Genomic DNA, 25,299 nt, shown 5'->3' with positions numbered 1-25,299 from the left:
ACATCTTCAACTTAACATCAACTTAAGCCTTGGTAGTACATCTTCAACTTAACATCAACTTAAGCCTTGGTAGTACATCTTCAACTTAACATCAACTTAAACCTTGGTAGTACATCTTCAACTTAACATCAACTTAAAGCCTTGGTAGTACATCTTCAACTTAACATCAACTTAAGCCTTGGTAGTACATCTTCAACTTAACATCAACTTAAGCCTTGGTAGTACATCTTCAACTTAACATCAACTTAAGCCTTGGTAGTACATCTTCAACTTAACATTAACTTAAGCCTTGGTAGTACATCTTCAACTTAACATCAACTTAAGCCTTGGTAGTACATCATCAACTTAACATTGCGATTATGATCAGTTTATTTACTAAAATATATCAAACATATTTAGTAATAACATTATAGAATGATATATAAGTAACATTTGTAAGAGGTTAGTTAAGAATGTCTATGAAGGCGAAATCAAAAGGAATCATGACTGTCGAGCGCCGAAGTCTCCCTACTTTGGCATGCCAGCCGCGATACCACTCTCTATTCCACACTCATCTTTTCCTCTTAGGATCTTGAAGTAGCCTTTGTTTCCCCAGTCATAGTTCCATGAGTTGGCCACAAGCCAATATGGGGTGCCCTCCTCTGTGCCCCATCCCAAGACTCTGATGGCATGCCCACCGAGAGCAGCACCAGACTCGTGCTGATAAACGCCTATGAACACACATTGACAATCAATGTCTATGTATAAATGATTTCTGGAGCCAAAGCCTTGCAAGTACACGCATAGGTTGTCAAAGAAAATGATGTCACAACACTAGATACTTGTACAGGTTTAGTCAGGTTACTGAGACATGTTAGCTATAGCAACTAGTGACTAGGGAGTGTTAAGACAATGAATGTGTACATATGCATCCCATGTGTATTTATCTATTCGCATGGCAAAAGGAATCGCGACTCATGCTGATGTCACTGGTATGAAGGCGTTGTATAAATCGCTTTTTACATTGCTTGCGTCTCATTGGCTAATTCTGTTAGTGACTTTTCACCTTTTAAAAAGATACTAGAGGAATATGTTCTTCATTGCGACTACTGTTTTGACATTCAATAAAGTTGCAAGACAAGCATTGAAAATAAGCAAAAACAACCAGGTAAGCTATGTAAGCTATACACTGAATACTTTACATACAATCAAACCTTTAACATACTTAGAGTCTTCCCGACATAATATATGAAATTACGACAAATTTCTGACTCCACACCCGAGGTCATTTCCGAAACAATTTTTCAAGTTTTGAAAAATTGTTTTGCAAGAGAAAAAAGCTGGTAAAAATGCAAATAAAAAAGCCCATAAAAGAAAAGTTAGGTTGGTTTAAACTTCAACTGGTCTACATCAGAGCAAGTTAAAATACTTATTTCTGTCACAAGTTCTACCTCCAAACTTGCACACTGCTGAGCCCTTCCTCCACACACCCTTCCTCCTGTCCGTTTCTAAGATGTAATGATCACAATCTATTTTTATCGACTCTCATTTTAACACTTTTAGACATTTTAACACTTTTAGACATTTTAACTTGACACTTTAACTTGACACTTTGACACGGTTTTGTATAATGCATTCGTTTACACGCAATTTGCGCACAATATTTATACAAAATTTATTGTACATATTGAACGAACTGATGACAGTTAATTTTTATGAGAATATCTACTCCAACATGAGGCAGTTTTAACATACGAGGACGATGTCAAAGTGAATTAACTTTATGTATGTAAAGCATCATGAAGCAATCATCAGAATGGTTGTCACGGTAACAATCAACACATCAGCATGATGTTTTCCGTCAAAGGTGAAGACACTAAAACAAATGGCCTTATAACCACCCCTTTATCTCTCAGTTATCCCAAGTCGCTAGCTCTGCTATCACTGCTTATTTTACTAGCGACTGCATCGAGCAGAAGAATTTTGTAATTTTTGTAGAATTATAACTATTCTTTAACCTCCTATACCTACTGACGGCGGCATTCCAGAAGCACACATTGTTTTCTCTTGAACACACTAATGGCTCAAAGCTGACAGAGGGACAACTCTTAAGCAAATAATACTCACCAGATTTGTAGCTAGGAAAATCGGCATAAACAGTGAACGATCCCTCTACTGGCCCATTGGTCATTATCTCCTTCTGGATCTGTGAGACCTCGGGTCCAACCGAGTAGGCCGAGGAACCGTACCACATATCATCCTGTGAGAATAGGGGGAGCTATATAGAAATACCGCCCTCCACAAAATCTACATCAGCCCTGAACCACTTTGATTTTTAAACTCTGGTTAGTAATAAACAAATACAATGTAGTTGCGTAATAAAATTGCCATGATGTGCAAAACAGCCTTTATGACTTGTTTAAATGGGCATTCAATATGATCTGAACAACATGTATTGTTCAAAACTAACAACAACAGTGATTCATCGAGCACACATCTGAAAGCGGAATACAGCGGCATGACTAGAAATGATAGCTGATGTTAATAATCTTAGCTCGTCTTAGGTCTTGTCCACTGTATGAAGGTCAAGGTCAAGAAACCTTGCAGCGGTAAGCATTTTGATCAGGGGTAATACGCACACCTCCTTATCCTCAATAGCGAAACTCGAATGAACACTAACCTTATAGGACTTGGAATAAGATGATTCACACTCTTTTGTGCATTTAGGAGTATGCTCATCCCCGCTGCATGGCTGCCTTGTTCCGTTCACATGATGCTCACAAGGTTTGATGGCATATGGCTGGCAGCCCTTCAAGTGAATCAAGAACAAACATGAATCAGTGGCCACAGCGCCTGCTAGTATGAATTATAGATCAGAAGGTCAACAAAAATTAAAATTAACGATATGACGAGTAGAGTTGAAAACAATTGAGTGAGACATCGCTATCCGAGAAAGTCATGTGATACTGTTGCTGGTATGTGCAAAAGTGTATGATATTCATCATGAAAACTAGGTACACCTTCACTATCAAAGGACAAAGGTGAGTACAGCCGGTAACAAACTACAAAATAACCGGATCACCTTTGTAGGCAGCAGAGGCCCAAATAATGGCTTGTCTGTTATCAAAGGACCTTTGAGCCGAAGCTGTGGTCATGCGACGCTATGTAAAATTTTGACCATGGCTTGCCTAGACAGAAAGGGAAGATAAGCATCACCTGGCCTCGACGCGCCTACACCACATGATAAGAGAATACGCCGGATAAGAGGTGACAATCACCTTGTTTATAACCAACTTTCAATGTTTTATCTCTCATGTGAAAGTGTAGAACTATAGGCCAATACGACGATTCTATTCATGGTGCTCCATTAAAATACCAAAAAAACCAAGGAATGTTCAACTTCTTGCAGAGTCCAGTCAGCAGCCAGAATAAATAAAACAATGTGAAACAGGAGGTATGCAACATTTAGTGTGGTCCGAGCCCATTAACAATAAAGAATGAACAGTCTGGTTGGACCCCACTCAAACTCCAAGCACAAATTATGAGCTGTTTGAGAAGTTATGTTCACATTCAACAAATGTACAGGGTTTCTTTTGGTTGTCTCATCTTGCAGCTCATCTGGACACCATGTATAATAACATTACCACAACATTTGTGTAGGTCATTAAACTGATTGCTTTTCAAATTGGTAATCGTTGTCCGCAACCAGTACTTACATTTACGTTCTATAGATGGATGATTTTAAAGGCAGAATAGACACATGCATGTATAGTATTAACTAATATAACTAATAACATCAATAAAACTTGATGACCGAGACTTTCGGATAGCCTATATTTGTATAGAAATATACAAATTGCATGAATATTTATCTGGAAAATTCACTCTTTTACTGATGATGTTCTGCCTTTAAACTGGTTTCATAATTACTTGAATGTTGGTAGACAATTGAATAAAAAAAATTGCGACAGTATTGATAATTGTTTATATGTTTTAGAATTTTTACAATGCTTAGCATAATTTTGATATAGCAAACATAATGCAACTCCATGAGCAGATAGCTCTATGGTCTGTTGTAGTCATTGGCCAAAACAAAGTCTGACCAGGCCAAGCATTTTTGTTTGTTTACAACTTTTACTTGTAATGTGACAGTTCATTCGACTCATTAAGCAATATTTCATGTCATCAAACCTTGTTAGTGCCATAAGCTCCTCCAGTAACCAGGCCATCTCTTTTCCACCAGCTCCAAGCAGACTGTGGATAACCACCTGAACAACAGGAACAACAATCTCACCATAAAAAACACCAACTTAGTAAGTGGCTTTACACCGAAAAGGACACATCACAGAATCATCGACTCGCTGCCCAGTAATGCATATCGCTGTTTTCATATTCATATTATTTGAATGATACTAATAATTAATAATAATATGAATAATGAAAACAATTAAGTTTGCTTACCGTTGCAGCCCATTCCGCAAGTCCAACAGCAGGTTAGCAGATTTTCAGCAGAAATGCTGGGCTGGTTCATACCATTGCTATGAATGCAAATTCTGTCCGATATTGCTTCTACAGCCCCAAATGCCCAGCAAGATCCACAATTACCCTGATCTCGGATAGTTCTGCAAAGAAATGCCCACAATTTCATGTAAAATTTAATAGAGTGGACACTGTATCGATATTTGTGCGTCTAAACAGATGATTGTTGTTTTCCTTGCTTGATAAATCAAAATTACAAAAATGGTAATATAAGCAAACGGTTTGTTTTGACTGTTTCAAACCTTTGAGCGAGAATACAACTTACGTGTAACAATACTTACGTAATACTTGAACAATTGGGCCACTGAGTACGAGAGTCGAACTCTTCCGGTAAATCTCCTTCGTTTACTTCCTCAAAGTCTTTATATGGGAGCTTGAAACCGTTGGGTTCTTCGATAACACCACACATACGTTTCAATCCAGATGTGGTCATTCCATGAGCTTGAAAGTTTTTTCCTGCGGTCCAAGTCGTTTTGATTTCATGATTGATGTAATATTCAAGCTCGGCAGATAATGGCTGGTGATTTGGATAATACTTAAAAGCACTACTCACTCCCAAAAGAAATATTATCGCCAATAAAGATCTCATATTCGGACTTATAGTAGCCACAGTCAAAAGAGAAGTAAGGCCAAGTAAAAATGTCAAACGATCGGTCACGTGAACATCACATGTTATTGCCCAGTTTTTAGCGTTCAACGTGTATCAATGGCATCGCTTCTAACTTTTATAAATGTTACGCTCGACTATGTTGCAAAACTGTAAAACTTACTAAATAGTCCTAATATAATTTTGTACGTAAATATATTTATTATTAACTTTAACCTGCTAACCTGCTAACGTATTACTTGCTTACAAATTTATAAAATAGGTTGTTCAATGTCTCTACGATTGGGTAAATCACTTGCAAGTCGGTGTACGTCGCTGGATTTGTACACTCGGCTATGAAAAGCGAAAGGAGAGCGTAAAAAGTTCGGTTATACATTTTTTCTACTGTTTCGTACGCCTAAACAACTTCACTGCGGTAGGAAAACCATAATGCGACAAAAGTCTGTGGATAAAAGGTATAGCTGAAATTCCATACGACAAGTTCATCAGTCAGACCACCTATAGGCCTATATTGGTTTGTTGGAATTATCGCTTGTGTCTAAACGTCTCAAGACGGACATCGCTTTTACTATCTTACAAATAGTGGCTTGTTAGATATAGATCATGGTTTTATATTTTAGTTTTTTGATCAAATTACAAGAAATTATGTTTTGCTAGTCAAATCATACACCTGCATGCAGTGAAGTACTGCAATGGTATTTTTGGAGAGTTGAGAAGGTACCAGTAACAATTTGTCGGCATCCTCTGGTTGGGCTAAAAAACGCTCAAGAACTTTCAATGCTATTGATTTAATTTTTATGAGCTTAGCCATGAGTACTCTATCGTTGCTACTCTTTGAAAATCCCTTACAACAAGGTGCCAACGACAATGCCTGTTCACTGTCGGGAATCAAACTCTTGATGTTAAAATACTTCTTTGGTTCATCAAAATGGTCAAATGCAGGATTTGTAAAAACATTGTTTATGTATTAATTTCATTGGTCCAGGAATATGCATTTTTAACAGACCTTTGTCTGTTGGTATATACCACTAGCTTGGCTTCCTCATGGTGAGATCAGAAATTTTTTTGTTATATTGAATCTGTGGCACTTTGGCAAAAAAGTCTTTGATAATAAATAACAAGTGTTGTTTAAAATGGCATCAATGAGAACATGATGATAGCATATTGCTTAGTGTAACTTTGCTATGTGACGTCAGCCATACAGGTGGTGCAGGTCGTATCACAGTATTATAATCATTTATAAAGAGTTTAAACATGTCATTAACTATGCAGAATACAGGTTCCTTGAGGGTGTGATGATGTGACTTTCAAAAAAGTTGTGCACGAAATTTCACCAGGGACAGCTGAGCTCCCTTTTGACAGGTCGATTCTAGGCTTTTCACCTAAAAGTATTTATAAATGCACAAAAATCTTTGCAATTCAGTGCAAATGTTTGCTGGTTAATTGTATAGTAGTTATATAATAGTTAATTGTATAGTTTGCATGTATAATAGTTAACAGTTGCTCTGAATCTTTTTATATATTGAATTTATATCCAAATTTGTTGTCAGATTGCACTAGAATGGAATGAAATAACTTTCATACCAAATTGATTCTGAGACCTCTAGCATGCTTTAGCATGTGACTTGTTATTTTATTTTGGGTGAAAAACATTTTGGCAACTATTCATTATGAGTATCAATAATAAATTCTTAGATGAGGCTATAAATTTTTGATTTTGTACATGAAAAACAGAGATGAAAAGCCAAGTGAGTTCATTTCTTAAATCTTATGATGGGGATGTCGTCTCCCATCAGGATGTAAATTTGAAAGTGAAATTTGAAATGTTTTAAAAGTGAATGTAACAAGTTTTGAATATTCAATAAGAAAAAAACTGAGTTTAGACTAACAGAGGGTTTATGTCATGTAATCCGCTCACAGCTTTACTTTCAAAAGATAATATGAAACTGAACTTCATTTTTATCTCTTTTGTTCCAGCAATAAAACGTTTTGGAGTTGTTGTTAATGAAGAGATTTTTTTTAACATATCCTTTTTGCTAATATTTACTCGCCAAATACCATATCAATACATATGGTTCTCAGGAACATATCCCACTATTTTTATCTAATACATTTCCCATAATGTAAATAAACTTAAAAACAATTTTTGTTTCATTTTGGCAATGTGTTTACAATGTACCAGGTTCACTATAGTTATACAAAGTGCTATTTTAACCGAATTCTTCTAGTTATGCTAAACGATATCATAAGAAAGTTGAAATAAAAATTTTATGTTCCATTATAATGTTATTTGTTTTACAATAGTTGGTCAAATAGTATTCACAGGAACTTTTACTTGCAATATTTTGCCTAAAGCTTGAGCATCTTAATTTGCTTTATTCAAAAGTTAGTGTTAGTATTCTACCGTGTTCACGGGCACCTGGTTAGCCCATAGTGTGTGTTTAGAGACTATTTGATCTATCCCACCAAAGTTGCAAAGTTATGCACTTATGATAGTCGGTGGTTTCTTCCACTCAGTCATGAGTAGCATTATATTATTGATGCAGGGTACAGTCTGAACATAGAAGACAAGTTCGGAAGGAAAAATCTAAAGAAGCTGCCCGAAGTCGAAGAGGTAAAGAGGGTGAAGTTTTCAGTGACATTATAGACATACTGCCTGTGGCAGACAATGTGAAGGGAGCATTAGACAAGACAAGCATCATTCGTCTTTGCATAAACTACATTCGCTCACGCCACTTATTAGCCAGTGAGTCCATCATGCCAAATATATTAAATATTGCTTTACCTTTGTTCGCCGTGTCATCTACATTTTCGGTTGTTTTTTTTTATAGACTATAGAAAACATGGTCACTCGTCTCAAGCGTTGTCTTCATTACCTTTAATTGTTTTTCATAAAAAAAATGTCAAGTTTTTTAGAAGAGATTTTAGTGTGAGCTGAAAAAGTTTTGAAAAATTTTAAAAACAAATTCAGTTCTAATATAAATGTGCGAAGCAGTATCATATCGTCTGTTGAGAGCCAAGGATTTTTTCCCCCTAGTAAATGAATTATGTTATAATCACTTGTAATTATCAAGGAATTTTATAGTGTTTTCTTTCATTATTTCAGGTTAGTAAAATGTTTTCACGTTTGATTAAGAAATCGTTTTGTGGTTATACATGAAAACTATGCATTTGCTTCCATGTTGTTACCGTGTAAATTGTATGACATCTAAAATGTTCTACCTCCAAGTTTTTGCTAATTGTCAATCATAGAATGAATTAAATCACGGTATATGAATTGACAAACATATCCACGTGTATTACCTATATATGATGGTATGTTTACCTTGATGAAGGCATCAGTAGATGCATTTGTACATCATCAGAGTTCTTTCTTCATTTAAGTGATTCATGTAGCTCATGTACTAACATTCATTTTGTTTACTGTTGTGTTGGTTAGTTTTTAATATTAAAGTGAACGGGCAGTTTGTTAGAGGAAGCTGTATGTGTGCCAATTTATTTCTTGTGACAAAATTCAATACCCCTAAATATTTAGTGAAGGTTTTCTTTGCCAGCTTTGCATCCGTGAGGTGATAATTCGTGATGCACTAATGCGGAGAAAGTGAGGCACCACGTAATCAATCTCATCAGATATGCTGATGCCAGAACTGAAAACTTGGGAATGTCTGGTTAACCCTTTCGCGGGCGAATTTTCAAAACTAAATCAGACCCCCATGGGCGAATTAATTTTCCAAAAAATCAACTTTTTTTAAAAGGTTCATACACTTTTCTGTGTGTTATTATGTGCATATATCTATGTTTAAAGGTGCATATGTATACATGTATTTGTCCATAGGCATATATATATATTATAAACGAATAAAAATGTATAACATAAAATATATGCTTTTCATAATGATTGTCTATTTACGAATGATATTTTCGAAAGCATTCTCCTTTACAAAGGCCCACATCACAATCTTTGCACCATGTACTTATTCGTGTAACAAAGAGCTCCCACAAAGATGTACTTCCTGGATTGACAGGCTCAAAAAACTTTTCAAAATACTCTACTGGTTGAGCATCTACTGGAGTAAATACTGGGCCTGTCACTGCTATAAACTGCTGAATTGTAGGAGATTCATCTCTGTTTATGTTGGTTATATTCTTCAAGGCACTGGCATCACTCCTACTCACATCCTCATCATTGCTGCTACCAGCCTCTTCATCACTGTCACCTCCAGATGTAAAGTCATTCCAATCATAATCCGAACCTGATTCACTGTCATCTCTTGCTACTAAATCTAAAAAGTCACTGTCGGCTCTGAATCTCTTAGTAATTTCGGTACTAGTACTTGCTTTATTAGAATAATCTCGGGAGGTTCTTTTAGAAGTCGCCATGACGGTAAACTAAATTCAAACTCTCAAAAAATTTGGTAAATAAAAGCTAAAACCGAACCAAGAAAAATAAAAGTTGATAAATTATTTAGAACAATTTTCTAATTTTTTCGAAAGTTTATTTATTCATCACTGCTAAAAACGATCATTTTTTTTCAACCTTAAAGTCAATTTTTGAGGCTAACCGAAACTACTATATCGTAGCTTGCTATTGGTAAAAAAAGTAAACAAAAAACGGCATTTAGCTAACCAGAAACTGCAATAATAAAATACGTTACCGAAACGACAAAAACGTCGCACTGCCCATTAGCAGCCGTATCGGGAAGCGAAAAAAACGTCGCTCTGCCCGCGAAAGGGTTAACTATTCATATTTTTGTCACTATGATGCTTTGTTTTTCCAACCTATCACCATGGAAAGCACTGTATTGTAGCTATCTCAATTTCATCATTTTTGCATGCTTTGCAGATGTTTGTCTCTCATCAAGCGACAGCGATGGGAATTCTGAGCTCGCTGCTGGAGAGGCAGCCGATCTCCTTCACGGGTTTTTACTTATCATAGCTCCAGCAGGGGACGTGATATATGTGACCAGCAATGTCAAACAGCTTCTTGGTCTATGCGAGGTATGGGCTAGTGATTTGTTCTATTATTTTTCGATATAGCCAAAGATATTGTTCGGTGAAGAAGTAAGAGATACTTGATATGCTACATTAAAGGGATATTCACTATAAAAAGACAAATGACAGTTTTAAGAAATTTAGTATATCATATGATAATAGTAACAAGGGTACGGTGTTAGTCAAACTACAGGAGGTAGAGGATCTGTGTGTTGATAAATGGAGCAGGGCTGTAATAATAATAGTGGAATAAGAGAGGAAGAGGTGAAGTATACAATGGAATAGGGGCGGGAGGTGCTGCATCTGCGGGATTAGAGAAAGGGCGGTTTAAGACATGAAAGATGGGAAAAGTGTGAGAGGTGTTAGATCAAACCGTGAAAGCATCTGGTGAGAGGAAAACAGTCTAGACGTGAAGTTGGTAGAACGGTTAATCATCTGTCAACAGTCTGATATGGAGACGTGCCCAGTAAACTTACAATGCGGATCTTTCAGCAGTGAATATCTTGATGGATTGCCATTAAAATTGTTTTTCAACTAACAAATTATCAGAGGATTAACCTGGATATTTTGGTTTCTTTGAAGCTGAATTGCTTGTGGTAATTAAGGACGTGTTTTTTATAGTTGTTATGGTTGAAATGTTCAAACTCTCAGAGGCACCAGTAACTGGTCGTGATTGGATCTGACTGCAATGTTAGTGAAGGAATTTAGGATGTCTGCTGCATTCGTAGGTTGATACTAAAAGTGCCATCTGTGAATTTTCAGTATGACGTGATAGGCAGAAGCCTTGAGACCTTTGTGCATCCTGGGGACTGTGACGAACTTGAGCAGGTGCTTAAATCCAGCAGCCCAATTCTCAGTTTCAGCATCAGGTTCAAGTCTCAGCTTTCTCCTCGAGCTAGAGGACACAACTTCAAATCTTCTGCGTATAAAGTTAGTTGCATATTTGGCTCATTTATGCTTCAGTTCATCGTTAAATCTGTTTTTTTTGCAAGCTGTTGAAGGTCTAGACAAATCAACTTTAGAAATAATGCAAATGATTGCTTTTAATAGCGATACTTTTAGCATTGTTCACTCTTAGTTGCATTACTACTACATATAAATCCGTATTTGTATAATTGTCATTAACTAGCTATTGATCAACAGGTTAGTCGTCTTTCTAGCAAGATTCTATATATGTGTCATGATCACAGAAACCATGGTTAAGTCAAGATTATAAGATTTAGAGTTATCTACACTGGCAGAAGGAGAAATTTCTCACAGCTATTTTGCAAAAAAATTTGGATTCTAGCTTAATTACAGCAGATTCTATGGTCAAAAAACTGAATGCACGTTTACCATTATTGCGAAAACATAGTTCCGAGAAAACTGGCGGTAAAGTTTGAGAAACGAAAACCAATGCATAATTTTGTTTACATTTCAAAACGTCATAGCAACAAATATCAAGAAGTTGTGATATTTATCTAGATTTCTGTATTTATATTCAAAAGATTATGCTGAATTTAAAAATCTAAACAAATTTTAGCTGGTTGTCATAGAAATAGCTTTATATTTATAAAAAAAAACGTATTACTTAATTTTGCAGATATTAAAAACGGCTTGGCAGTATCGCGATATTGGGCACAGCCAAATCATCAACAAAATCTTTAGAAAAATAACAACAGTAACATATTGCACACCATCGATCACTATATACTTCGATCTTGTAAACTCGAATGATTGTTCTTAAAATTAAATCTGAAAACAATCTTATAAAATCGAATAATTATTCTTACAATTAAATATTGTAATAAGCTTGTAAGAATTGTTAGGAAAATATCATCGTAATTCCCTTTACTTTCACTGCTTTTGACATCAGTTGGAATACCAAAGTACTCATTATAAGTGTCCAAAATGTCAAAGTTATTTTTAAAATCGGCAAAAAGAAAACGATTATATTTATCGAACGCCATTTTTCAGTACTTCCTGTTTAGCATAGCAACGGTTTTAAGGGGGTTTTTCCGAGGGTTAAAGACTTCTATTGGCTAAACTGACTTCAGATTCAGAAAGATCACTCTTTGATTGGTCCAGATGCACGTGTTACAAAAATCGTTACCAATATTATAAATTCAGTTAGTGCAACTTCAAAGTCGGATAACTCAACTTCGTGATTTGCGACTTAACCATGGTTTCTGTGACCGCGACCCATATCACAAGTGAAGATGGCTGAATAATGACGTATGTTTTTTAGTACTGCATTCAGCTACATGGTTAAATACAGTTTTTGTCGCTATTGCTGCATATTATGCTAAGAATCTATGATGACTATCGCGGGTCTGGGAAGAACTGCGAACTTGAATTAATTATATTTGTTTTTTACTGTCAAGTCAACTGTGGAGCATTAAATTCCTCACAAAATTAGTATTGCTCGGGATTCCCGAAAAAGAGAGGTTGAAAGGGAGAAAGGTTGAAAAATACAGCGTCACCCTTTAATTGAACACCACTTCTATTTAACTTTCACATTCTTTGATATTTACAAATCCATAATAAAAAATGATCAGTAGAAGAGTGTCCACAAAATAGTACTAATAATTAAAAAATTACTAATACTACAACAATACTTGCAATAATTATAATAATACTAATAACGTTACATCAATAACAACCATAGGGTTGGCGGTTTGAGTCCTGCTTAATGCCGATCTGACAAAAAGCTCTCAGCAAGCTTTTAGTCCTAAATTGCCGGGTCTTTCGAATCTAGATCATAACTTGGTGGCCCTGTGTACCACACTGACGATGTGGACACGTTGAAGATCCACCTCTGTCCTTTACACATCGGGCAAGTGAAATAGCTACCTGGCTCTATCAGACTGGACGTGTTGTGAAATGCATCCCTTCAGGTTAATCTTACAGTTCCAGAAGTGGTAGACACTGAGAATAGGGTCACCTCTTCTCTACCATACTGCTTGACACAACCGGGCATCGCTAAGATGCAGATCATCGTCGACTTCGATGGACAGCCATACTACTATTAGTGGTTCCCATGGTTTTACCTGAGGAGGCTTTACCTGAGAAGATCGATTGTTATAATCATCAGAACTACACTCTGATTCGAAGTCACTGAGGTCTAAATCCAGCCCATTGTTTTCAGATTCGTCCATAATGTGGTTTACAAACTCAACTGAAGACTTTAAAGCATTTTGATGAATGATGAGAATACTCTTGAGGAACACCGTATGACGTAATAGCATCCTTTGTAATGGCATATCACAATTTGTTCGTTTTCCAACTCCGAAGCTCTACTGTTTTTTTCTTTACAAACTTTGAAAGCGAGACCATCAAAATAATTAATAACGACATCTGGCTAATACTTTTAGTAAAAGTAGTTTCTTGTTTAACTCAGCCTGGTACTTCGACATATTTGAAAGACGGTTTAGCAAACGTGAGGCTGATAGGCTGATGGCATTAATGTCGCTCCGCCTGTAGGAGAGTGTAAAATATAGGCGACATTGGCATCGCTTTGCCCGTAAAAGAGTTAAATTTATCTTCCCAAAATTCTGGTGAGCTAGTCAGAAAATACAGCTCCACCCTCTTCTTAAACGTCACCTCTAATAAAACCCCACTATAGGGAAGGGTTAAAAAATACAGTGTCATGGGGTTCAACAGTTTTACGGTACATATAGATTGTCTTGGGGTTCAACAGTTTTACGGTACATATAAATTGTCATGGGGTTCAACAGTTTTATGTTACATATAAAATACAGTGTCATGGGGTTCAACAGTTTTACGGTACATAAAATACAGTATCATGGGGTTCAACAGTTTTACGGTACATATAAATTGTCATGGGGTTCAACAGTTTTACGGTACATATAAATTGTCATGGGGTTCAACAATTTTACGGTACATATAAAATACAGTGTCATGGGGTTCAACAGTTTTACGGTACATATAGATTGTCATGGGGTTCAACAGTTTTACGGTACATATAAATTGTCATGGGGTTCAACAGTTTTACGGTACATATAAATTACAGTGTCATGGGGTTCAACAGTTTTACGGTACATATAAATTATCATGGGGTTCAACAGTTTTACGGTACATATAAATTGTCATGGGGTTCAACAGTTTTACGGTACATATAAATTGTCATGGGGTTCAACAATTTTACGGTACATATAAAATACAGTGTCATGGGGTTCAACAGTTTTACGGTACATATAGATTGTCATGGGGTTCAACAGTTTTACGGTACATATAAATTATCATGGGGTTCAACAGTTTTACGGTACATATAAATTACAGTGTCATGGGGTTCAACAGTTTTACGGTACATATAAAGTACATATAAATTGCCTAATTTTTTCCAAGACCTTCCCAAACTCACTCCTTTGGCCTGTCAAAAAGAGAAAAATTTAATTTTTCATTTAGTGACTACAGTAATTGGTATTATTGGTTTGTATCTACAACCTTTTTCTTTTTTCGTATAATGTTCGCTTAGTTTTTTAGGGTCCATGATTACGGTTATTTACATTACGTTTAGGCAAGCTCAGACCTTCAATGTCAATTTAAAGCAATTTTTTCACTTTCTTTCACAATTTTTTCTAGACAGGAAAGTCTATGGTGCAAAAAAAACTGAAAATATTGTACATGTCTAATATACAATATTACACATATACTATATATATATACTATATACATATTAGACATTGTAATGTATAATAGAGTAAAATAAAGATATATCTTTATAATAAAAGCGGTGTCTGTTTGTCTCCCATTTTAAAATCTAGCGTTAGAGGTTGGAGTAAAAGATTGATTTCAACGAGACTCGAACTCAGGACATTTAGCTTTGTATTTTAGTATTTCTAAATAATTGCGCGGCTACTTATTTTTCTGTGCTTTATCGGGACATATGACAATATCTCACGGCACACCAGACTACCAGGGTATCAGTACATATAATAGAGATACCCCTATATTCTGTGCTTTATCGGGACATATGACAATATCTCACGGCACACCAGACTACCAGGGTATCAGTACATATAATAGAGATACCCCTATATTCTGTGCTTTATCGAGACATGACAATATCTCACGGCACACCAGACTACCAGGGTATCAGTACATATAATAGAGATACCCCTATATTCTGTGCTTTATCGGGACATATGACAATATCTCACGGCACACCAGACTACCAGGGTATCAGTACATATAATAGAGATACCCCTATATTCTGTGCTTTATCGGGACATATGACAATATCTCACGGCACACCAGACTACCAGGGTATCAGTACATATAATAGAGATACCTCTATATTCTGTGCTTTATCGGGACATATGACAATATCTCACGGCACACCAGACTACCAGGGTATCAGTACATATAATAGAGATACCCCTATATGTCGTTTTCTCTTCAAAAGAACAGAAGATATTTTTAAGGCTAACAATGAGACTTTCGTTATTCAAATTGAATTTGAGAACTTGTACCGATATGACACTTTGCGTTATATAGAATATTTTACGTAATATGAATCCAACACTTTACATAGATTCTTTACGTTAAGTGGAATTTGCTTAAAAGGAACATCTACTGTAGTTATCATAGATATCTAGGAGCGACTTCGATCATCCTCAACCTTTGATAATGTTTACTGTAAGAGAAGCCATGTCTGTCTGAAGCCACAGTTGCAGATTAGGATGGATTAAGTTGCAGATTAGGAAAAAAGATTGCTTTGCACAAGATTTGAACCTGTGACATTCAGATTTGCCACCAGCGCGACACCACCAGGCATTCATCTTCCAGGATTTTAGAATTATTGGGTATATACTTATTCTCTATGCTTTATTGGCACTCATGACGATCTCTCACGACGCTCGATACTCAACACTGTCAGGGTATTAGTCTCAGTAGTTTTGCAATTTGGTTTTTGCAGACGCTGAGATTTTGCGGTAAAAGACTGATGGCAGATGTGAAGCCGGGAAACAGCGGTATACCCGAGTATTTGGTGCTTACAGCAACTCCACTCGACTATCCGTCTCCGGGTAAACTGCCTTTGGACAGTATGACTTTCACCAGCCAACACTCCCTTGATATGAGAGTGACAGACAGTGACTCGCAGTAAGTGTCTTTTTTCAACATTGAATAGCGCTGAGGGCAAGTCAGCATATGTCGACCAAGTCAAGTATGAAGGTCAAATGAGACCACTGATAAGAAGCCTCGACTCTACGTAGTGATAAAATACGTCAATGCTAAAGCTATAATTATGCTTGTGTTCTTTGATAGAGTAGTAAGCAACTAGTCTGTGTTTGACAGAAAGGTCGTCTCCCGTTGTTCCATTACATTAGCTTCAAGCTCAAGCCATTTTTATTTCAAATTTATTTTCAAATGTCAGATTAATCACCACACATCGCCTTTTTTTCCTTTTGATGAAAACACTTGATGGTAGGCATATGCTCCAGTGCCCAGTGCTTATTTCACTATTGACTGCTCATCTTCTGTAAAGAAGATTTAAATGACTTGCCTTGAATAGTTAATAATGTTTAGGAATACATAGACTGCTAGCAAAATCTTGCATGGCCGTCATGGCCTTCTTTCTCAAAATAGGGCAGGGGGTGGGGCTATTCCGCATATGTCCATCTATTTGTACACCCTCGGCAGCTGCCTCATTACGTATAAGACATAGCATACGTTTAGCAATGCCCTCAGAAAGTGGATATGGCCAATAGATGAATGCCAAATGGATCTAGTTTCTGATGCCCTTAGTGTCATCTTTCACCTTGCAACTGACCTTCTACTTTAGTGTTCATAGAACAACTGGCCTCTTATTCGAATCGTAAATTAGTAGAAAAGGAACAGTCTGCAGCATGCGGGCGTGCGCGAGCGACGTATAAGACAGGACTATAGTTTGAGTGATTGAGTGATTCCATTGAGTCGTGACGAGTTTGGACACAGCACGCAAGCTTTAATTTATATCTGGCAGATCTAATGAGTGGTATTGCGCAATTCTAACACTTGCCAACAAACCTTAATCTCACCAACCAATATCTTTGCCATACTCAATGTTGCTTTTCTAATTCTCACCGTACATTTTTCTTCTATTAATTTCTTTGATATGGCATAAGGGTATGGTCCTATTCACCGGACTTTTTGCATGCATCAATGGCCACAAGTGCGTTTGAGTGTACTTTGCTCTGTAGATAATATTGACTGCCCATGTTCTGCTCTTGCATCTAGTTATAAAAAGTGATAAGTTAAGTGGCCAAGAGCTGTTACGCAAGAATCATTTGCAAAAAATTATATTTGTTATTGGTGCCGTGATTAATAATTACCATTGTTCAAGAGTACTGCTCACCTTCGCAATGACCCGGACACACAAGTGCTAGATAAAACAAAAAGTACCACCGGCATGCAATTTGCTGTGACAAATGAAACTTTCTGCCCATTTTCGCTGCGAATCGAATCGTATTTTCATAAGCTCAATTAAGCCAGTAAAATTTAATATTTTTTCAACGCAAATACCAATTGTCTGCACAGATTCGTATGCATGCTGTTGGGAGGATTACTCTATTGGATGGGTAACAGCCACCCTATAGGCTGTTACCCTATTGGCTGGGTCTGAATACAAGAAGCTGACAAGTGCAGCATTTTGCAACACAAATTATCATCATTATGAAATTGTCTTCAGAACTAAGACTGGCCAAACATCTTTAGAACATATCAGACACCGTAGTAAACTTATAGGTTATATTTTATGTTAACTTTATTTGTGTCGTTCTACTGATAATGTCAGTCCAACAACTCATCTGTCTCATGCTCAAATTAACAAAGGGTCATCGGCAAGTACTAACAGGTGTTACAAGCGCTAACAGGGGTTATTAGCAAGTACTAACAGGGGTTATTAGCAAGTACTAACAGGGGTTATTAGCAAGTACTAACAGGGGTTATTAGCAAGTACTAACAGGGGTTACAAGCACTAACAGGGGTAGCATAAGTTTTAAAAAGAATCTGATCAAAACACTCATGGAATGTTGATAGCTTTAGCCTTTATGGTTATTATTTCTTAATATTCATCCATATTGTCATATTGGCTTATTGACCTCTACCCTGGCTACCAGATACCTCTTTTCGCTAAATTTATCTCTTTATCTTCTCAGCGCCATAGGCTTGTGCGTGTGCATACATTAAGATACCGAAGTGCATTAGTGATGGTAAAATAAAATGTCACCCTGTTCCCTAGAATTCACCTAGCTGTCTGAAATACCACAATATTAGACCTCGGCTACCGGTATGTTTGCAATCGCCAGGGTATTACAAACGACAATCTTTTGTTTGCACGTGATATTGGCTGTTTGAGATGTATAGCTGGCATAACTAAAAGTCTAGCCGCAAGGAAGCGCCTATACTTGCTGCTAGTCAGCTATTTACTGCCATATCACTTTTTATTTGTTTTGTTTTGTTGTTTTGATGCAATAGCATCTTTGTTAATATTGTCTACTGACATGCTTGTCATCTATGAACTGAAAATCAAACTGGAGTAGTTCTAGACATCCTGCATGCCCTTTCGGCGATTACAACAGTTTTTGATATTAATGTATCAAAAACTGGCTAGTCTTGAATATAGTCTTTGAAGTATCCTTAAAGGTTGACTTGCAACAAAATTCACATTACCGTTATTTGATATGAAAAGATTTACCATGTCTTACTCTGTTGTGTTGTAGGTGCAAAATATGTGGAAAGGTGATTACAAGCTCTTAAAAGCTCAAAAACGAACAGAAAATCGCAGCCACACGAGACCGCCGTAGTTTGAATTCCCTTTCCAAAACGGCTCAAATGTGATGTAGTTGTGAGAGATGGTTTCTGTTTACACTTTCTTGCAACCTTATTTGTCGAAATATTTTCACAAATATACTTTACGCATTCAATAAAACTACGTCTATTGTTCTTACGCGTCTGTTTTATCGTCATCGTAATGCTGTCACTTTTAGCAGTGATATCTTATAACTTACCGTAAAAATTCGTTTAATTTTTTAGCCTTAGCTTGAAGGAGTACATATCATTGTCTGATAATCATGACGAGCCTGTTGGTCACCTGTGATAATTGAAAAGTGCTGCAGAAATTGTTTGCGAAGTATTGAGTCACATGATCAGATTACGACTTGCCGATTAGACCAGGCCGAAATAAAACTGTAAAGTAGCGAGCATCTATATTTGATACGGGGTCTTCGGTAAAACCCGAAGTGTTTGTCATAAACTAGTACTACGATAAGTTTTATATTGAGCTTTGTATTGGCCTTTCAATTCACGTGAGAACATACGTGACAAGACGATAACCAAATTTCGTGGCTACGTCATCGAAATAAAGAGATTCCAATCTACGGCGGCTTTGCGTTTTTGAGCTTTTCAGAGCTTGTAATCACATTTCCACATATTCGGCACTTACAACACAACAGAGTAAGACTTGGTGAATCTTTTGATACCAAATAACTGTAATGTGAATTTTGTTGCAAGTCAACCTTTAAAGTTAGGGGGCTCTCCTCTACATGATTCTTTCAATGATATGTCAGCCGCATGAGAAGTACCCACAAATGAATCTAATAAAGCAATTGATCTAGATATTGTAGCCTACAAACAATCAAGTATCCATAAAGATCTCAGGCCACAACATTTATTGACACATCAATTGTTCATTGTAAATGTAGGCTGCCCCAAGGAAAAAACTACTGTAACTGAGAAAGGTACACAATTGAATAGCAAGCGCTATATATGTACTCCATACGCATAGCCTCTATGCATGGCCATCCTTCATGTCAGATTGTCATTTCTTACTGTCATAAAGAGAACGGCATCAGTCATCATCCTACAAACTTTCTTTGTAATTCCAGTTTTTGTCTTTTAGCAGTTGCATGAGCTCAGATTCATCACATGTAGTTCTAACAAATGATCTCATGTCATGCCCATGGTATCATATGATCTTTTTGAACCCCAATGGAGTTTGTTCAAACCACACATTTCTGGTTTTGAGTAGCTGTTGAAAATGAAAATGTTAACGTTTTTATGGGCTCGTTATCTGTAATATTGTAGGGGATATTTGTATAAATAGTCATAACGTTACAAAGTGTTTCATTGCTTATACTCAAAATATCACACTCTTTATTTTGGCCTTAAAACGACTATTTATGGAAATGCCACCTTTGCGCGATGTTAATCCTGACAGCTTGTGAAATTGCTAAGCAACAAATGACTAGTTGAGCATACAAGTAACCACAAGATTGCATGGAAATGTAACCCAATAGAGGACTTGTCTATTCCAAGTGTTGACAGCTACATCATGATTAGCCATCAACATCACTCTGTTTTATGGGTCTCTATCTGATACTTGAATTTAATGAGCCTTATGATGGCTATGGAAGTAACACAAGGAGCTGTGCTATTTTTGTCTGATTTAAAAGGTAGTTTTTAGCGAAATTTGTTTGTTAGTTTTTTTATTTGCAATCATGGTTTATGGCTATTCGAAAAATGACGGTCCCACTTTGTTGTGATACAGAACAAGTTTAAACTCATTGCGCTACAGTGTCGTCTTTCACTGTGTGAATAGCTCATCGGCATGTTATTCATGTGTGTCACTCATTTAACATCCCTTTATGATGTTAAAATTAGTGGCTGAGTGCTGAGATGAACAGCTGCTGTTCTGTGTATTCCTCATATAAAGTATATAAAGTCCTACATACTATCAGGAGTTGTGGATAAATGAAGCCACAAATGGTGACATTGTGAAGTAAAAAACATGATGGAAAGTTTTCAAATGGCATTCGAGGCTGTAAGCCACATAGGCCCATAATAGGTTTAACTAGACTGAGGTAAGAACATAGCACAATGTATTAAATCTCTATGTTTATTTATTTATCTTTAAAGTAATGCTATAAAACGTATTCTTTTGCGAAAATAAGAAATTTGACCTTTTGAAGGAAGTACTGTTATGGCATCTATTCTTCAGAGAATCGTTTTCACTAAGGTTGAATGAGAATGTTAATATTCAAATATACCGTAAAACCTCTATTTGAAGGCAACCTTTATTTGAGTCCACCTCTAATAGAACGCCACTCTAGAAGAAGAGTTAAAAAATGCGGCACCGCCCTTTAATTGAAAGCCACCTTCAATTGACCTCCATTTTGACATTCTTTGATCTTTACGAACTGATAATAGAAAGTGATCAGTAGAAAAGTGTCCCCAAAATGGTACTAATAGCGACTCGGTTACATAAATCACAAATAATTCTTTCGTTATTGCTGTAGTGATTGCCATTGTTCTAGTGACAGTGTGCCTGTACCTGAGAAGATTGATTGTTCTAGTGACAGTGTACCTGAGAAGATCAATCGTAACAGTCATCAGAACTACCCTCTGATTCGAAGTCACTAAGATCTCAATCCGATCCATTGTTTTCAGATTTGTTTATAATGTGGTTTACGATTTAACCTGAAATTTTTAAAGCGTTCCGATGAACAAAAGAATACTCTTCAGGTTTTATCTTTAAAACGTTAAAAGCGACACCATTGAAACAATTACTGTATCTGGCTATGCTTTAATCAAAGTAGTTTCTTGTTGAACTCGGTCTGATACTTTGACGTATATGAAAGACGGTTTAACAAACATGCTGTAGCTGATGGCATTAATGTTGCTCTGCCCGAAGGAGAGTGCAAAATGTAGCGGGCATTGGCATCGCTTCGCCGTAGAAGAGTTAAATTTATCTTTCTAAAATTCTGATGAGCTGGTCAAAAAATACAGCGCCACCCTCTATTTGAATGTCACCTCTAATAAAACGCCACTATAGGGAAATGAATGAAAAATACAGCGCCATGGTGTTCAAATAAAAATTTTACGGCATCTAGTTTGTATTCAAGATCAGATGCTGTAGTTGTTAGTGTGACCATTTATATCAGTTTACCATAGTAAAAATTATCTTAGTGTAATTTTAGTTTGCAACTATATAGGCTACTACTAAAGTCTTAAATATAGATTATCTTAAAAGTGGCTGACATCATAAAGCAACAGCTATACACCACCCAGATAAATCAACATGTGAAATGTGCTCAACGATATCCTAGTTAGTGAATGTACTTTTTCTTTGGTATGATGTCAACAATATTGTGCAATTTGTTTACCAGCTGATTTTTTGACTGTATGAAACTCGGTTTGTAATTCCTTTTATCAATCCCAATGGCTCTGATCTCTCTGTATGTCCACTCACCAGCTGATACTCCTATTACAGAACCTCAGATCTGACCCACTGTTCCAGATATGTATGTCTGTATATATGTGTGTATGTCCACTCATCGGCTGATACTCCTATTACAGAACCTCAGATCTGACCCACTGTTCCAGATATGTATGTCTGTATATATGTGTGTATGTCCACTCATCGGATGATACTCCTATTACAGAACCTCAGATCTGACCCACTGTTCCAGATATGTATGTCTGTATATATGTGTGTATGTCCACTCATCGGCTGATACTCCTATTACAGAACCTCAGATCTGACCCACTGTTCCAGATACGTATGTCTGTATATATGTGTGTATGTCCACTCATCGGCTGATACTACTATTACAGAACCTCAGATCTGACCCACTATTCCAGATATGTTTGTCTGTATATATGTGTGTATGTCCACTCATTGGCTGATACTCCTATTACAGAACCTCAGATCTGACCCACTGTTCCAGATATGTATGTCTGTATATATGTGTGTATGTCCACTCATCGGCTGATACTCCTATTACAGAACCTCAGATCTGACCCACTGTTCCAGATATGTATGTCTGTATATATGTGTGTATGTCCACTCATCGGCTGATACTACTATTACAGAACCTCAGATCTGACCCACTATTCCAGATATGTTTGTCTGTATATATGTGTGTATGTCCACTCATTGGCTGATACTCCTATTACAGAACCTCAGATCTGACCCACTGTTCCAGATATGTATGTCTGTATATATGTGTGTATGTCCACTCATCGGCTGATACTCCTATTACAGAACCTCAGATCTGACCCACTGTTCCAGATATGTATGTCTGTATATATGTGTGTATGTCCACTCATCGGCTGATACTCCTATTACAGAACCTCAGATCTGACCCACTATTCCAGATATGTATGTCTGTATATATGTGTGTATGTCCACTCATCGGCTGATACTACTATTACAGAACCTCAGATCTGACCCACTGTTCCAGATATGTATGTCTGTATATATGTGTGTATGTCCACTCATCGTCTGATACTACTTTTACAGAACCTCAGATCTGACCCACTATTCCAAGTCTTATCTAGAAGGAAGATCTTTCTATGACTTTGTACATCCTGCAGACATAAAGTCTGTTGTTGCGAGTTTTAAAGCACGTGAGTTGTGTTCCTTTATATTTATCACTTTACATTAAAAATGAACTTCTCAAAGTTTTAGTAGATTTTATCAGAAAGTATCAGTATTTTTCCATCATTTGTGATTGTTTTTGATGTTTGAGTTGATCTGACTGTCAAGATTAAAATCAACAAAACTTGATCTCAGGTGAAACTTGATCTCAGATTAAGTGAGTCTGTGATTATGATGTTTATAGTTGCAGAGGCGGACAGAATAGAGGCGGACAGAATAGAGTTGCTTAATTCGTCATCTTGAATGCGATAGCCGATAGCAACTAGTGACGTCATTTTGCACTTTTTTATCTGAGCGTTTGAACTGCGATTTTTGTTCATTTTATTCTTGAACTGCCCTGGCAGTCAGATCACCTCAAACATCAAAAAATCAATAGCAAATGGTAGAAAAATACTGATTCTTTCTGATAAAATTTATTTAAATTTTGTGTAAGTTCACCTTTAAACAAGCAATTAAAAATTTCTAGAGGGTAAATGGTAGCTGTGTTCTACTAGGGAGTCGTCATAACGTACGTGCCATTTAATCTCTTTATATCGATTGCTGGACAACACAGTTTGGATTGCTCCGCAATTTTCACCGCGTGAGAAAAAAAGTGATGCACTTTGTTGGTTTCTGGTGTTGGAAGCAGATTCTGTAATTAACATGGTGTAACTTGAACTTTTTTGCTATGTAGAACGGTGTGTATTTATATAACCAATATTTTGACTCAGTGCATTAAGTTATAAGTCCAATCTCATCAAAAAGGCACATTTCCTTGGATAGCTGCTTGTGATGTCACGGTGGAACAATTAAAAATTCCATGTAATCAGTCAAGCGCACGGCAGCAGCTAGAGGTCATTTCAAGGAAAGATCGACTAGTTGCTGATGTAAGCTGAACTAGTTTTTCTCTAATTTCATATATAGTTTTGTGTGTAGATTCACAGATGCAAAGCCATTTTTGTGAGAGGCATTGCCTTTTGCTAGCTATGCGTGTTATAAAACTCACGCGCAATGGTACAACAATGGGCATTCGTTCAACTCATGCTGAGTGCTTTAGTGCACACGTACTGAAGGAATCACATGCGAGCTTGGTAAAGGTTTGATAAATGTTCTAACTTATAACACTGTCGTCGGTAATCATATCGTACAGTTATTGAAACTGTGATACATCTTACAAAATGAAATATGCCACAAAATTGTTTGTTCACAACATAAGGTTCAAATAGAACTGAACATAAGGTTCAGATAGAACTGAACATAAGGTTCAAATAGAACTGAACATAAGGTTCAAATAGAACTGAACATAAGGTTCAAATAGAACTGAACATAAGGTTCAAATAGAACTGAACATAAGGTTCAAATAGAACTGAACATAAGGTTCAAATAGAACTGAACATAAGGTTCAAATAGAACTGAATGCAGTTTCAAAGTTGAAAAAAAATTAAAACTCAAGTTTTGAGGCTTTGTGCACCAAATGGTTAAATGGGCTAGTTTATTCAGCATGTTTAAGTGCGGCACTAGTTTATTCAGCATGTTTAAGTGCGGCACTAGTTTATTCAGCATGTTTAAGTGCGGCACTAGTTTATTCAGCATGTTTAAGTGCGGCACTAGTTTATTCAGCATGTTTAAGTGCGGCACATCTAAGCTTAGTGAAAACTTACTACAAGTAGACTGTTACTTACTATAACTGATATATTGCTGGACTAAACACTTAGGCAACTCGCCGCATACTTACCTTTGAAAATCGTATCTCTTTTTAGGATACTTATGTAGTGGTCAA

General features: G+C 36.6%; 2 protein-coding genes across 2 annotated transcripts in view; one reads left to right on the top strand and one right to left on the bottom strand.

Moving 5' to 3' along the window:
• Positions 1-351: 351 nt before the first annotated feature.
• On the bottom strand, positions 352-5,148 carry LOC137399246 (cathepsin B-like). The gene is made up of 6 exons (XM_068085271.1): positions 4,800-5,148; positions 4,441-4,601; positions 4,171-4,247; positions 2,660-2,788; positions 2,107-2,239; positions 352-710 (listed from the first exon to the last, which is right to left on the bottom strand). Exons 1-6 carry the CDS (start codon positions 5,105-5,107, stop codon positions 508-510), a joined length of 1,011 nt encoding a protein of 336 aa, XP_067941372.1. The 5' UTR covers positions 5,108-5,148; the 3' UTR covers positions 352-507.
• Positions 5,149-5,441: 293 nt separating this feature from the next.
• LOC137399244 (hypoxia-inducible factor 3-alpha-like) overlaps positions 5,442-25,299 on the top strand; it is a 35,053-nt gene continuing 15,195 nt past the window's right edge. The window contains exons 1-6 of the mRNA XM_068085266.1: positions 5,442-5,580; positions 7,672-7,871; positions 9,969-10,123; positions 10,880-11,047; positions 16,038-16,222; positions 23,403-23,509. Of these exons, the coding sequence (XP_067941367.1) occupies positions 5,555-5,580; positions 7,672-7,871; positions 9,969-10,123; positions 10,880-11,047; positions 16,038-16,222; positions 23,403-23,509 (841 nt within the window). The 5' untranslated portion in view covers positions 5,442-5,554. The remainder of the gene's footprint in view (positions 5,581-7,671; positions 7,872-9,968; positions 10,124-10,879; positions 11,048-16,037; positions 16,223-23,402; positions 23,510-25,299) is intronic.

This window comes from Watersipora subatra, chromosome 7, assembly GCF_963576615.1.
Source record: "Watersipora subatra chromosome 7, tzWatSuba1.1, whole genome shotgun sequence".
Classification (NCBI taxonomy): Eukaryota; Metazoa; Bryozoa; class Gymnolaemata; order Cheilostomatida; family Watersiporidae; genus Watersipora; species Watersipora subatra.
Note: the sequence above shows the minus strand (reverse complement) of the source record. Positions and strands in the feature narration are given on the sequence as shown.

Excerpts from the sequence above, each read along its gene's own strand:
- LOC137399246 (XM_068085271.1), bottom strand. The coding sequence starts at position 5,107 with ATGAGATCTTTATTGGCGATAATATTTCTTTTGGGAGTGAGTAGTGCT. Across the intron at positions 4,248-4,440 it reads TTGCGGAATGGGCTGCAACG|GTGGTTATCCACAGTCTGCT; the intron begins GTAAGCAAACTT and ends CCTGTTGTTCAG. Across the intron at positions 2,789-4,170 it reads GAGCTTATGGCACTAACAAG|GGCTGCCAGCCATATGCCAT; the intron begins GTTTGATGACAT and ends ATTCACTTGAAG.